This window comes from Bombus impatiens, unplaced genomic scaffold (assembly GCF_000188095.3).
Source record: "Bombus impatiens unplaced genomic scaffold, BIMP_2.2 scf_1055, whole genome shotgun sequence".
Taxonomy (NCBI): Eukaryota; Metazoa; Arthropoda; class Insecta; order Hymenoptera; family Apidae; genus Bombus; species Bombus impatiens.
The window spans coordinates 485,190-500,325 of record NT_177474.1 but is presented as its reverse complement, the minus strand read 5'-3'; the positions used below and the strand labels follow the sequence as shown (position 1 = coordinate 500,325).

At 42.7% G+C, this 15,136-nt stretch overlaps 1 protein-coding gene across 1 annotated transcript in view; it reads right to left on the bottom strand.

Moving 5' to 3' along the window:
- Window positions 1-10,175: 10,175 nt before the first annotated feature.
- Window positions 10,176-15,136, bottom strand: part of LOC100742723 (cone-rod homeobox protein) — a 38,752-nt gene continuing 33,791 nt past the window's right edge. Inside the window, exons 6-7 of the mRNA XM_024370901.2 lie at window positions 15,066-15,136; window positions 10,176-11,377 (exon numbers count right to left, since the gene is read on the bottom strand). The exon at window positions 15,066-15,136 is cut by the window's right edge and continues 52 nt beyond it. Coding sequence (XP_024226669.1) covers window positions 10,888-11,377; window positions 15,066-15,136 — 561 coding nt within the window. The 3' untranslated portion in view covers window positions 10,176-10,887. The remainder of the gene's footprint in view (window positions 11,378-15,065) is intronic.

The following is a 15,136-nucleotide window of genomic DNA, read 5'->3' as shown; positions in this document are numbered from 1 at the left end:
GCCCCAATCACACCGGCAGCCGCTAAGTGCGATCCATTACGCGTAATGGAATGTGCCAATTATAACATTTGCTGAATAATTGGCGGACGCTTGGCTGCGCCTGCCGATGCCTACAGTCCGCCGCATCGTACAGGATATAACACATACGTATGCGTGCGTGTTTATACAGGATGCTTCCGGTTTTAAGTTGCAAATTGTTTGTAGTATGATTCCGCAAAAAGTTGGAAGGAGAAGGGTGGGTCGGTATTTTAGAAATTATAGGTTAGAACTCGGCGATGAATTGGCAGGTTAATAGAGGTGGGTTACGATGGATAAAAGGGACAATGAAAAGTGGGGGTGGCGAATTGTAAAGTAGATCACGTTGTAAAATGTGGTGTTTGATGACGTTCACGAAAAAAAGTAATTAGTTACTGAACATACTTGTTTCTGTTAATCTTCGTTTTTAGGAACATTTTCAGAAGCATTTTATTATTTTATTTAATGAATTTTTCGTTCCTACATGAAAGTAGGATTACTGTTACATATAACGTCCAATATCGAGCTTTATACGAGCCATTCGTTCGATCCAGCCAAATTACGAATTGGCCGGCTATATTTGTCGAAAAAATTTGGCGAACTTTTTTTCCTCGGGTTATTAATTTTTTAACTCATTCCATTTGAAATAGGTAAATAGAGCGTTAGCATTTTGCTATAGAACTTGGTGTAACATTTAATACACGCTATGTATAGGGTGTTTTGTAACAAACGGTACAATCGTTAGGTATACGGCCAAATTTATTTTACAGAATAGAAATATTTCTCCCTTTACACGTTCTAAAAATGCGCTTTGTCGAAATCGATATAAACTTGCTTTCGGCGAAAAAAATATTCGTGTATATATATGTATATACATGTAATGTGGTACGAGTATTAAGAAATGTAAATTTTCACAAAATGTATCTATATTAATATTTATTTCATAGGATAATCGGATTTTTGAAATCGATATAGAATTGGTTTCGTGGGAAACAGGTTCGTAGACTAAAATTTCATCTCATATTCTTGATCTATCTATATGAAGATATCTATTCGATTTTATATGAATATTTCCGTGCAGAATACTCTTTTATTCGGTGTAGTAAACCACCCATTATGGGACACCCTGTATACCGATTCGAGACGGGGGGATGCGTAAAAACGTTTGCTGACGTGTACGCAAACTATAACCGAGTTATGCAGCCTGCATTTTTCCATCAGCTATCCGGCGCTGATCAAAGTGCTGCGCGCACCCGTATAAAACGGTAGTAATACGTCAAGTATAAAATGTTGTTTACGGAATGAGTTATCCATGAGAGTTTAAATCAAAACTTATGAAAGGTTTTACTTCGATTTTGTTACGCACCAGCGCTTTTTATACCGGCCAGCCATTTTTGTTGCGTTACAACGCGATACGTTGTATCAGTATCGATAAAATAATAACGCTCGAGAAATTATGAATAACACGTAGAATTTACGTACCTATAGGAATAATTTTTGTATCGCTTCTTATTTCATCGTTTTTCCTCTTTAATTCAACTCGAATGGACTTTAATTTTGCTTTTCAACAACGCGAGCTACCTAACGAAACGTCGAATTTTAAACGAATTACGCGTTTACGTTTTTACCGATTTTTCATCGTTGCGCCGATCTCGCGGTAATTTGATCTCGATACCGCGTCCTAGAGGCTGAATAGTTGGTAGCAATCGTTCCATTAACAACAAACATACAAGCGTGAAATACACAATTACAGTAGAGACGATCTAAAAAGATTCTATGCTGTGAACGATGAAAGCTTCTTCACTGTTTTATCCAAAACACGGCAATTCCAGCAGAATAAACGTTAGGCGAATTCCTCGTCGTCGCATTAAGCGAGACGCTAAAACGGATCCTGCGAGACTCGATTAACGAGCGAACCGCACGCTGAAAGCTTAACCGCGGCGAATCCTTTTTCGTCCTCGCGAACCGGCGCGGCGGGCTGCGATCAAAGTGTAACGAGCTTCGGCATCGAATATATCGAGGGCAGGTTTCGCGAGCGAGCGAGCTTCCAGAGTTCCCACGTATCCTGCATTAAAGAAGAGAAGGAGGGACGTAGAAAAAAATTGGAAAAAAGAAAGGAAAAAAGAGGAGAGAGAAAAAAGTAGGAAAAAAAGGGGTCGAAAATATTCGGTGGAGTCGACTGCGGTAATCGCGTTACGGAAGCAGCATTTTAGCATCGAGGCATCATTGGCGATTCACGATGATCAAAGTGCAGAATGTCGGTGACACCGGTGGATGGTTCGGCCGAGGGATGAGGACGGATAGAAAGGGGCGAGGGGGCTCGTTGGAAACCACGTTAGTGCGCGTGTTTTCGCGCGATCCAATCCGCGGCAAATTTACCAACCGAGGAAAACCTCGTTAACTTCGAGCCGGCGGTACTGGCTTCATCCAGTTCCGTTTCCGCTTTCTCGGGGTAAAGGCTATGTCGGTGGTATTGCAACCACGTGCCTATAAAAAAAAAAAAAAAGAAAAAGAAAAAAACCAAACCGTGCAATCCAATTTTACGGACGACCATTTCGCTTTTTCTTCTTTCCCTTTGGCTTGATGACGCTTTAGGATTCATTCCCAGCGCGACGATGCGGATGGAACGAATCTCTTCGAAACACGTTGCCACATACACGTTATCTGGAAAAATAATTAAAACGAATATTTAGAATATCTTGCAATGGTAGCTTTATTTTGAAATCTTTAAGAAAGGATTTTAAATTGAGAAAAACAAAAATGAAAATTACCGTTTTCTTCTTGTACAGGTAAATGTTTATTTAGGTATACATATTCGTACACGAAAGCGAACACAAACGTAGTTGAAATAGATTCAAAGTGCAACGTGTATCCGCCCGTGTCTTGTACGTCTCCGTGAAAACTTAGGAACCGTGTGTATACGAAATACGCCGATTCGATATCCCGATAGGAAGGAGAACGAAGGAGAACAGACGGGAAGTGGATTTGAAAATTGAAAATCATTGCGGCCGCTGATCCCCTTAGCTCCGCCAGACAACCACGATAAATTCTCCTGCCGCCCTCGTGCCGTGGCCTTACTCTTTATAAGGCGTTACACCGGAGATCCAGGCGGTCGTTTCTTCGTTCGCCTTCTACGCCCTCGCCCTTTGTCCGGCGCAACTTTCACCCTTCGCTTCGCTAAAATATATACGATACCCCGTCCCGAAATTATACGCGCAGCCCTTTTATTCTCGATACACTTTGCGGCGCTTGAATTTTAAAGAATTTTCATCTACGTTAGCGATACGCCATCGTATATCAACGAAAACGAAGAAATATCGTGTGCACGTAGATATTATATAATAGATTGGTATCGGTAATGCGCGCAATAGTTGCTGATTTACTTTTTTTTCTACGCAAGTGTAGAAAAAGCGTGTTAAAAAATTGTTAGGTGGACAACACAACGCTGGGTAATGACTTGAATACGAAACGTTAGAAACATTAAGCCTCGGTAATTGTAAATTGATAGATTCTATTTGAAGAACTCGAGAAATTGCAACGGGGATGGTAATGGACGGCTCGCGTAAAACTCAGCCTCTAAAACGAAGGTTGCATTTTCTTGGGGCACAGAAGCGATTGTTTTATTTTGAGGAGCGCGAAACCCCCGTAAAGTATCCTCATTTCCCTGTATAAAGTGATTCGATTACAACGGCCTCCTCTCTACCGTTGTAATGCCGCTTTTATACAAAATCGCAATTCATAATTCAGCAAGAAATTGCCGTTCGATTTTCCGGAAAAACGATTTTCTCGTCGAAAATGGAAACACGGTAAATACGAGAGAGAATAATGCTTGCAAGCAATTTTTTATTTAAATTAACGAAGCGGCATAAAGCGCTACCTATTCGCTCTTCTTTCTTTTTTTAACGCGGAATTTCTGTAACGATCGTTTATTTTTCGTTGCCCTTCTCTAGGCATAAAATTTATCCTTTTAATATGTGTTACGCAATATCTAATAGTACGAAATATACAAAATTCCATCGTTCTCAAGCGAGAGAGAAGTACCGCCAAGAACTTGATCGGGTTTCTAGTTCAAAATTCAATTGTCTCGTTTACGATGTTACTAAATTACTGCTAATTGAAAACCTCTAACGAACGTTCTTTTAGAATTTCCAAGTGTCATCGTACGTTCGCGATCAAGAGGTACTTGGTTTCGTCCAACGCAAACTCAACATAGCATCCCATCGAGCTCGATTAACCGCCCGAAACGCGAGCATCGTGCAGCATTCCTTTCAAGCCCCGACGATAATCCCCTCGATAAACAATCGCGTAGGTTGGATCGGTGCGTTGGCCACAAAGTGGCCTCATTTTTTCCTAATTCCGTGATCTGTAGGCCATAGAGGGTCGGTTAGCCGACGTGGTGCAGCAAGGAGGAGCAGAGACAGACGCTTCTCCCCCGCTGGCTGGTAGGTCGTAGAGCGTGCTCTCGAACGGCTTTGACATGCAAATTGTCTGACAATGAATTTCGTAAAACCTTTTACCACGGAGTACGCTCTCGAGAGCACCGGCAGCTCGGTTGAAAACGTTGTTTCGCGAGCACATCCCCTTCCTACGCAGACGAGCCTAGCTCCTCTTCCAGTTAGGGAAGAAGATACCAGACGACGTTGACCGTATTAATCACTGTCTACCGACATCAGGCCATCACGCCAGTTCGACCTCCGCGATTCTGCCAGGATCCTTCCGATGCTCTATAAAATCAGTTACCACGTCCTGATTCGCAAGTTGATCGTGTAACGCCCTTCTCTGGATCGTGATTAATATAAACGTCGTGGCTGGAATAATTGGCGTCGAAACGCCGAACTCAGACGTGACAAGATTGTGAGGGATAAAGACTGTAACGGGAAGAAATTGAGTACCGCGAAACGCTTACACAGGAACTCGTTATCGCGATTGGCAGATTCCCTCGTACGGGATTTTACGGGACGCAAGTTGAATTAGAAGACACGCTATTTTAATCCGATTTTGATGTCGAGGATGGAGGATGGTTGTTTCGTTACAGGTTGAATCGTACAGCGTAGATACGCTTTTGAACGGCGGTGGTTGGGTTTTCAACATTTTTAGAAGATATACATTTTCAATCGTAATTTTATACAGGAGGAAGAAACGAATTCGCAGAGCTATCGAAAGCAGACACCGAAGTAATTTCGTACAGAAATGACTCGTGTACTTAGCGTGTGTTTTTTTCTCTCATATAAAAATCCAACAATCGAGTAAGCGTCTCTCTTCTGTTCATTGTAATTTTTTCATATTCAAATTCTCGGAAGTTCTCCATTCCCGAAGCTCTCAGCGTAAAATCATATTTGATTTTAAACAAATACGGAGGATTCCAGGAAAATTGTAAAACATAACTGATTGAAGATGTGCTTGAGATCCAACAAGCTCAACGTAGACGATAATATCGATTTGTCGTATATAGTATTATCGTTCGATCCGAAATAAGAGAAACAGGAGAATTATGTACTTAGAAAATTGATTGTGTGAGCCGCGTTTAAAGTTACGATAGAAGGGGCTAGAGGTAGAGGATCAATCGGATCTTCCTTCGACTATATACGCTGATAGGGGTGGTAGTAGTGGCTCGTTGAATCCCAGCTAGCCACGTAATGGGTATCGAGAGACATTGTTAAGCGTCGATCTCTTTCCCCAAAGTGACTTGGCGCCTCGCTTCTGCTCTCTTTTTCCATCTCTTTCTTCCTGCAATTCACGCGAAAACTCTCTCTCTCTCTCTCTCTCCTCCTCTTCTTTTTCTCCGATTCTCTTATTTTCGATACTTTGCTTTTCGTTGCCATACTTATTTTACGTTCGTCAACTTTCGTCCTTGCTATCCCATTTATTTTTCGCCACCCTTCCATTCTCCGTATCAAAATACATATATATCTTCTATACACCGAGTACATTGAGAAACCTTTTCTTGAAACCTTTGGTTTTTCTTTTCTATATTGTATAGTATCCGTAAATCGTGTAAGATCAAACTCTTTCTGTCGTGACAACCTTCGTCTTCGTTACGCACTTTTTACGTAATTTCAGAAATTCATCGTCCAACGTATTCGTTACTCCCGTTAAACTTTTTAAACTTCTCCTATATCCACGTTTTCCGTTAAAGCTTGTTTCAAGCTCGTTCCACCGTATCGTTTCCCGTTTTCTCGTGCTTCTTTTCGTTCCCCTACTTTTTCACCCCCGAGCGCGCCCCGTTCTTTACAATCAATTCACTCTTTTTCCCCGTGCAGCCTCTTTTCCTTCGCTTTTCTTAGCCGCTCGTTCGGTATTTCCCTCGCATACGCGTCTTTACGCCTGTTCCCTGGCTCGGTCCGCTATCAGTCTTCCAGCTCCGCGCCCTCCAGTCACCCACCCCGTTCATCCACCGCATCCGTATCCGGCGGAGCGGGTGCTGGAGTAAGGCAACGTCGGTGCACACGTTTTCCTACATAGATCGCGATGGAGCCCGCGGAGCCGGAGGATAGAGTAGCTTGAGGTAGATGGATGCCAAAGAGTGGGGAGGAATGGGGGATAAACCATGATGTCGTTGATTAATACGGTTTACCAGTAAGTGTAACGGAGTGTGCAGAATACGTCTGTACTCCCACCATCGGCAACGACCTCTTCTCCACCTCCACTTTCTTGCGAGTCGCTGCCACCACCACGCCACGGTTACGAGCAGAAGCAGAAGTTACTATCCTCCACCCTGCCGGAATCCGTTGAACCAACCCCCGAGCCACGTGCCGATCAATGGCGTCTTGTCTCTGGTTGGTCGAGCCAGGAACAACCCCCTCGTATCGTTTTATCCCTCTCCCTCTGGCTATCCTCTCTGTCCTCGTCCCGCGAACGGTAACCATCTTCGTCCCTCTCGCGGCAATTCCTCTTTGCGCGTCTCTTTCCGTTCTGGACAGAACTTCCCCTCTTTCGCCTTGTTCCTTCGTTTCTTCTCTCTGTCCGGCTGTCTGTCTCTTTTCTCTCCCTCCCTCTATCGCGTTAGTTTCTCTCGTTTTACCTGAAATAGATTCCGTTCGGTTCCTCTTTTTCTATGCCACGTAGGACGTCTCCGTCCTCGTTTTCTGCCCCTCTTCTCCTTTCTTTCGGTGCGGACCTCGCTAGGGGAGGGTTGATCCCATAAGAGAGGGTGAGCTTTTCTTATGAGGAGCATTGATTGCCAACAACCCCTTCCTCATCCTCTCCGGCGGTATTTCTCTCGAACCGGTCCTCCTCTTTTATCCTTCCACCTCCTCCTCCCCACTGTGTCTCGCGTCATGGCACTTCGTCTCGGTTTTTAGAGGCGTGCTTTGTTTAAAAAACCCCCGTTCGGAGAATCGGCGGGTCAACGTGGTTTCGAGCTGGGAAATTGTTCGATCTAAGACCCGATACAGCGCATCGGAATGCCGTTGTTTGCGGCAGGGCTCCTCTTCCAGGGATCAGTTTACCCCGCTAACGGAATTATTCGCGTTGCCTTCATTTTTCTACGAAACGGTAGTACGAAACCGGTGTTTAGCGGTTCTCGAGTGGATCGATTAATTCGATCACAATCGATCATCGGTACGTTTATTTCGTTATCTCGTTGCCTACGGAGAGGAGAATTTTTATCGAGCACGAGCATGCATATTTTCTAAATACGACGTTTCCAAATTTTTTTTACGCTCCGAATCTAATCAAACACGTAACTGTGAAATCTTCAATTTTGTTCAATTTCTTTTCGACGTACTTGAAACATCGTCTCTTTGTAACATATTTCATCGTCGAGAGCGAAAGTCCATATCGTAGGTAATTTTATTCGAGTAAGAAACTCGTCTGTATGCCGAGGATCAAGTTGAACGTCTAACTTACCCTGTTTCAAACTGATTACGAATACATCGGCAGATGCATGTTGTCGATCAATCCCTTCCTTTGTACACCGCGTGTAATTCAACGCTCAATTGCTATTAGATGTTAGTACTCCAGTAAATCTCTCTGATAGGTTCACTATAGCCTTTGATCACTCAGTACCGAGTTGATTCTGGGATCCCTTAAGTGAACACCTGATCCTTCGCAGCGTACCACGTCGACTAGATCGTGAAAATTTTAGTTCGTTCGATCGAACGGATTATAAAGCTTCTAAGAATCTTCATTGATCGTCATTTATAAATGGAATTTTCCATCGAAACGCAATAACCGTTTCTTTCGAAGACTAATATCGATAAATTTTCATATTTTTCTTATTCTTAATATAGCGAATTTTGGTATGTCCCTGGTATGTGAGAAACAAAAGCAAAAGGAAATAGGAACGGCGAAAGGTATAAGCGATACGAACAGAATACTCTATGTTAAAGTAAAGTTGGGAGAAATTTAGAAGATTCTGGAAAACAGATTGCCACGGGACAGGACAATTTATTTATTCATTTATTTTGTCTTTATTAAACACACGTTTTATCACGAGAGAACATGTTTATTCGAATAATTCACTATAATTCAGTTCAAGCTACATGATAGTTGCTAGTTTGTAACATATTGTTTATTAGATTATCCTTGATTAGCACTGACAATTCACCGGGATTTAATATACAGGTCTCTACTAGTATCTACGTGTCTTTCGTCGTTATGTCGTTATACCACGCCTTCGTAATCCAAAAGAACGAACGTTGATCGTACTGTAACGCAATCGAAACGATTCTTAACTAATCACGAGCACGAATCGTAGAGACGATTAAAATGAACATAGCACGTGACTGTTTAGGGGACTGTCGTCTCTTATATCGTTATTTCCCGTGCATATATACACACCATTGGCTCGTATCTCTACGATGGATAGCACTCGTACAGCGATTTCACTCCCTTGACTTTTCTAAAATTACATCATTACGTCGATGGAAATTATTTTAAGGCATGTACGAATAGCCGTCGACTCGTGGTTAACGTGCCCATTTTTTAAAATCATAACGTGATTTTGGAGGATGCTCGTCAGCCTTAATTCGATCTGCAATAACCGGAAATTTTCGACTTTCCTTTTAACATTCGAATTACCAAAGTGACGAAAACGGTCAACTTATAATTTTTATCCATTTTATTTTATTACAAAAACAGATTGAAATTGTTTTTCACTCTTCAAATACTTCGTTATTCAATCTATTACTTGATCCAATATCGTTATCCCTTTTTATAATGCAAAGAATTTCGTAATTAGAGCAAAGATTAAAGATTTCATCTTTCTTCTTGGATAATAAAAGGATTGGGAAAACGGCTGAAACTTTCGCAGTTTGCTTTACCTGAAAAATTAATTCTCTCTGACGAACAGATTCAAAGTGTTCCGGACACTATGTTATTTAAGGTGACGGACATCCTCGTATCTGTGCATTCGATTATCTTCGAATAGATCGAGGAACGAGGCGGAGCTAGTTTCTTCTCGGCTTTCTTTTTTTCTCTTTTCGTTTCTTGTTAAGTGATAGAAACATTATCCGAGGCGCGTGCTTGTGTCGCGCGAGTAAAGCGGATATCCGTGTTACTCGGATAATACGGATATCCGTATTATTTGAATAATGCGATAGAGTAATCATATAATTCAAGAAAATTGTCATAGATTCGATTTAAGGGTGATAATAGAAATTATCCTATCACGGAATACAAATTAATTCGTGTTTCCTCCTCTTAGAGTCGAGAGAAGCACACTTTTTTCTAATATATATTAGGAACGGAAAAGGAGTTAGAAAATCCTTAAAAAAATATTATACGTAAAATAAAATCGCCGGTTTGACCGATAATTAACTTTTCAATTGAGTTTATAAGCAACGATATCTGGTTTCATGAAATCGTGAATTCTAATTCGTCGATTACAAATTCCACCGAAATGTTACGTCTATAACGATATTAAATATCTATGTTTTCTACTTGCTTTGCAACTATAGAATTTCTTTGTCATCACAGTAATACGGATATCCATTTCGTTTACAAATGAAATTAGTTAAAAAATGATGGATAACGGATATTCGAACGTTCCTGCGCAGATCGAAACATTTGATTTCGCCTGTCAGACAATTAAGTATAGAGCGCATCAGGCACGTGTTGGTCCTTTGCGATCGACGATCCGTTCTCATATTTGAACCAGAAAAACGAGTACTCGGTCGTACAGCGTTGGTGATCAATTAATCGTTCATAGTCTATTTATTGGCGACAGTCCACTGCAATTTGTGAATTATCTACAGATGGCCGTAAAAGTTCTCACGAGCGTTTTTCGATTTCGATAAAAGTAAAATTTGTCACGCGAACTTAGACTTTCGTTAAGGCAAAGCTGCGTTCACGCGAGACAATGGACGAAAAATTATATTCGAAAGAACGTATAAATCGTCTAATGATCGTGTCCTAGTATCCTAGTTTGATTTTTCGTTATCGTGGACGTAAATTTTAATTAGTTACATTAGAATTATATCTTTCAATCTTTTCTATAACTAAACGAGAAACGAGGTAAAAGAAGTTTCGAAAGCTTCGGCTTTCATTGTACTTTCGTTTAATCTAGTTTCGGCAAATTTCGCTTCAAACAGATCATTCGGTTGTTTAAAGTCGTTTGATTATCGGCTTGTTTTCATCGTTTGATCGAACACCAAGTAACTTTCTAAAGGAACGACGTTTACATCGAAACGAATAAATTTCCCATTAAACGAACAGATCCGCAATCCCACGCAAGAAATCATCAGTTTTCAAACCTCGAGGCCTTTTCTTGAGAAATTCGCAAACCGTTCCCCTAATATCGTCATTGTTAAACGAAACCGAAGCGAAACCGTGAAAGAATAGGAGAAAAATGAACCAACGTCTTGAAACAAATACATGCCATGCCCAGTGTCAAGGGGCGACGAGCCCGTCAGGCGAGCGCTGCACGCGATCCTAGGGATCCTCTTTTGTGGTCGGCTGTATCTGGTGCACCATGCTCGGCAGATGATGATGATGGTGTTCAGGCCTCCTGGACAGCCCCAACAACGGCGGCAACAATGGCAGAGGCAACGGCAACGGCAAACCTCCAGGAAAACCGGCCAGCCCACCGAGAAGCGCGGAAGCGGTCGAGTGCTCCTGAGCTTTTCTTCTTAACTCGGCCAGGCTGCTGTTCCTGTGAAGATCCCCGGTTCCGGGCTTGCAGCAGCCACACAGGGAACCTGGCCATCCGGCCGGAGACCAGGACAACATGTCCTGCAAGCTTCCAGGTCGATGATCGCTCGAGGTCCAGAGCGACGGAGTCGTCGAGGTTAGCGATGTCGGCGCGCTACTGACCACCTTGTTACCGAAGAGTGGCGGAGAAAATTGCGCTGCCAAGTGCGGAGAGAAGAACAGAGACGTGGGTGGTTCGACTGGCCTGAAACCCGCCGCCAACCCTGGGCCGCTAGAATTTTAATTAGGGAACAATGTTGATTAATCGTTATCGGTCTATCGAGGAAATAAGAAGCGATCGAGCAAAATTTTTATCGGGAACATGGTTATCGAAAAATGGAATTTTTTGATGTATAAAATTTTGTCGAGCGAGTGGAGATTGCAACAGAGAATGATTAGAAAAACGAGATACGACTTCAAAGTTGTGGAAGTTAGTGGAAGGGGTGAGAGAAGCAAGGGTGGAAGAGGAAAGCAGAAGGGCTCACGAAAGCGCTAACCCGATTAGCACGCGCGATATTCCGCATCCTCCAACAGCCGGCGGAGGCTGCTTCGAGGCGCTGATGATTATCTCAAATATTAATCGCAAATATTGTTTAATTAATGTAACGTGCCTGAGGTGAAGCTCGAGACGGAACTCAAGAGTGACGGAAACACGGATACGATGAGTCTTCAAGGCGGAACGAGAGAGATGTTTAATTAGGCGAACGGAGACGAAGCGAAAATGGTAAACAGAGAGATACGATGATGGGTAAACGTGTACAAATAGACGGCGGGATCTGTAGAAAAAAAGGGAAAGTTAAGGAGAGTTAAAGTCGAGGTAGAGGGTTGTGGGAGGAGGATAAATAATTTTGCGAAGATAAATAACGAAGAAAAAAGCATTTGAGGCTAATGAATAATAAATAATGGAAAATAATATAAAAATTTAGATATATGCTAAAATGCAGTAAATTGCATTGAATTTAATTTGTTTCTATTACCTTTTACGGGTTAAAAGATGAAATTTTATTAAAAGTTAACTAGATAAAATATAAAATAGGTAGATAAAATCGATATGATCCATACCACTCATAGCACAAACGTCGAAATTTCTGTTTTTCCACAAAAATTTGAATTGCGCCCATGAAAGCGTTGACGTAGAATTTTCTGTAAGCGTCAGACGTCGTACCTGTCTATTCTGCTTGGAAAGTGGACAGGCAAAGGACAGAATAAAGGATAAACGACGATACACGGATCATCGTTCAAAAATTGAAGCGAAACTGAGAGTGTGTGCGCTAGGGCTAGTAGTGGATTTTGGTTGGTGGAAGATGATAGGAGTAGGAAACCGCAACGGGATAGTAACGGAGGGTGGCGAAGGAGGCGAAAGCGACCGTAGAGGCGCAGAGAGGAAAGCTTGAACCGCGGTAAGCGCGATAATTGGCGGCAATTAGCTGCGTAGCCTAGCGTGCACTTACGTTACTTACGCTCGCTCGCTTCCCTTCCTTGCGTACACGCACTTTGTTTCTTGGTCTCTACGCGTCTAATCGGGATATCTACATGGTCTGTGCATACTCGCGCAGCTTCTACGATTACTCCGCGTGCGTGTTTTAAGCGCGAGATCCTCTTACGGGAGAAACGCACAATTGCTGATCGCTGTTTGTCGCGGTTTGAACTCTGGGTAATTAACCGGTTGCAAATAAAGATACCGCGTCCAAGAGACGAACAATTCGAGCAGCGAATCGACTAGATCGATAGCTTGACAATCGTCAAACTCGTTACAACTGTCATCTTCGACGTTAACATTCAGAATCTTTCTTTGCCATATGTTTCCACCAAATATCAAGGCGGATATCGGAATGCATCGAATAGACGAGGATCGATACAGGTGCCGGAGTGGAGACCAATTTCACTCAAGATTTTGTTCTCGGCAAGTAATTTAAATCCCACGTTCCTAAGAGCGTTACTGTAAAACAAGAGAGACGCGGGCTAAAAGAAGGACGAGAGAGAGAGAGATAGCCTGTTTCGAACGAGTCACCCTTCCGTACCGGATCCGCCCCTATTCCGCGAGAATCGACTGCACATGGAACAGTCTCTCGGTGTTCTTGGGCTGGTTGGTAGGTAAGGAAGAACGCAGTAAAGCGTACACCCCTGCAGTCGAGAAGCTGCCGAGCCGCTGAATAAATGATGAGGATATATTTACGGCGAGCGGTTTTAAATAAATTACAACTGCGGAGACGGCGAAGGAGTATCTTCCTACCGTTTCAACCCTCCCCCTCCGAATCCCCTTGCTGTTTCCATCCGCGGTCTGTTCCACCATCTTGACTCGAGTCATCCCGCTACCAGTGTATTCCGTGTGTCTACGTTTCGGGTATTGTTCTTACCATTCCCGTCGATGCGAGAGGGGAGCTTTGTCTGGGATTATAAAGAGCCACCGTCGAATACTTACCGTCGTCGGGAGGAAATCGGCGAATCGTGTTTCTTTCGCTCAAGCTTTCAGCCCTATATACACGTATATACGTGGCTGTGTGCATGCAAGATCCGCAGGAATCGGTTATGGTTTCTTGGATTTATTTTCTTGGCTTTCCCGTTTTAGAACGACCGTGTAAATGCTGATTTTTGCATATCTGTCTTGCGTAAGAAGCAGTAATTCTTTGTCGAAGAACGTGAAAATGGATCTCTCGCTTTCGAAACATTATCGCTTGGATTTCTTAATCTAGTACACTATTGTATCAATAGTATTCCGAATTCGGTAGTTTTATTCGAGGAAAAGCTTCGTCGAAAATGAATGAGATGGATATATGAATATTGATATTAACGGCAAACATTTAATATATTAGTAATATTAATCACAAACGCTATTATTGATACTGACATTAATGCCATTGCTATAATGGCTTATCCTCCGCTTTCCAATAACATGATTTTCTCGGAATAGTATCGTTGCAATATTAATTCGATCGAAGAATCATTAATTCAACGATGATAATACAAAGAAATATTTACGTTAATGCACGCTATGAAACACGCAACGTATCACGAAATGCCTATGTTTATGACATTGTTATTTTTAGAACGGTGTAGAAGAATATTTTAAACCCGTGGGGTTTTTCGTTTGCTTCGTTGTTACATAATTCATAAATATAACATCTCTTTTGTCAGTAGAATGGTGGAACACAGTTGAAAATCTATTTTCATATTCCAGCTTGGTGTACGTGAATTTTTTTCGTTGAATATGTGTCGGGTAAGAAGTAGGTTTAAATTTCACTCTTCTACGGGAATTTCTTTGGAATCCCTCTATCCTCGACAGAACGACCCATTTCTCCCCATTATCTACTTCCTTCAAACTTTTCCTTATTTCCAATTGCTCTTATTTTTCTCAAACGACGTAGCTAAAGAACGTAACGGTATTAAACCCAATTCCTTTACTCGCGCTCGTCGCTGCCGATCTTTCATATTCTCTATAAATCTCAACCTAATTCCCAGTCGACAACCCTGTGCGATCTTCGTCTACGATGTTTTAAACTCAAACAAGTCACACCTACCATGCCGAAGAATCGTAAAACATCGCAGCAGGGAACGGTCAGCTCCTAAATCGCGCGTATGCAACTCGTTCGGTTGTACGCGTTTGCGCGCTCGTCTCGGGGTCCCGTAGCGATTTAACGAGGCGACAATTATCGCGATTATACGAATGGCAGCGAGCATACTGGGACGAAAACGTGGCGCAGCATGAGGGTTGGGGGGCTGAAAGGGGGTCGGGTAGGAAGCGACGAGGAGTGGTTTAATGGCGCGTATCAAGCATCCGGTCGACGTGTTCAGCGGTGCTTGCAGCGTGGAACCACGACTGAGTTTCAGACGAGGGGAAAACGGGGCGGGGGTGTGCGGGGGCGGATGAAGAAAGAAGATATTTCCTAAAGACGTAAATACAAACGAAGCTAAAAGCTCACCTCTCGCCGGGTGGGCCGAGACCTCCCATGGTGCTAGGTGGTGGCGGCGGCGCCCTTATGGGGGTTGGCGG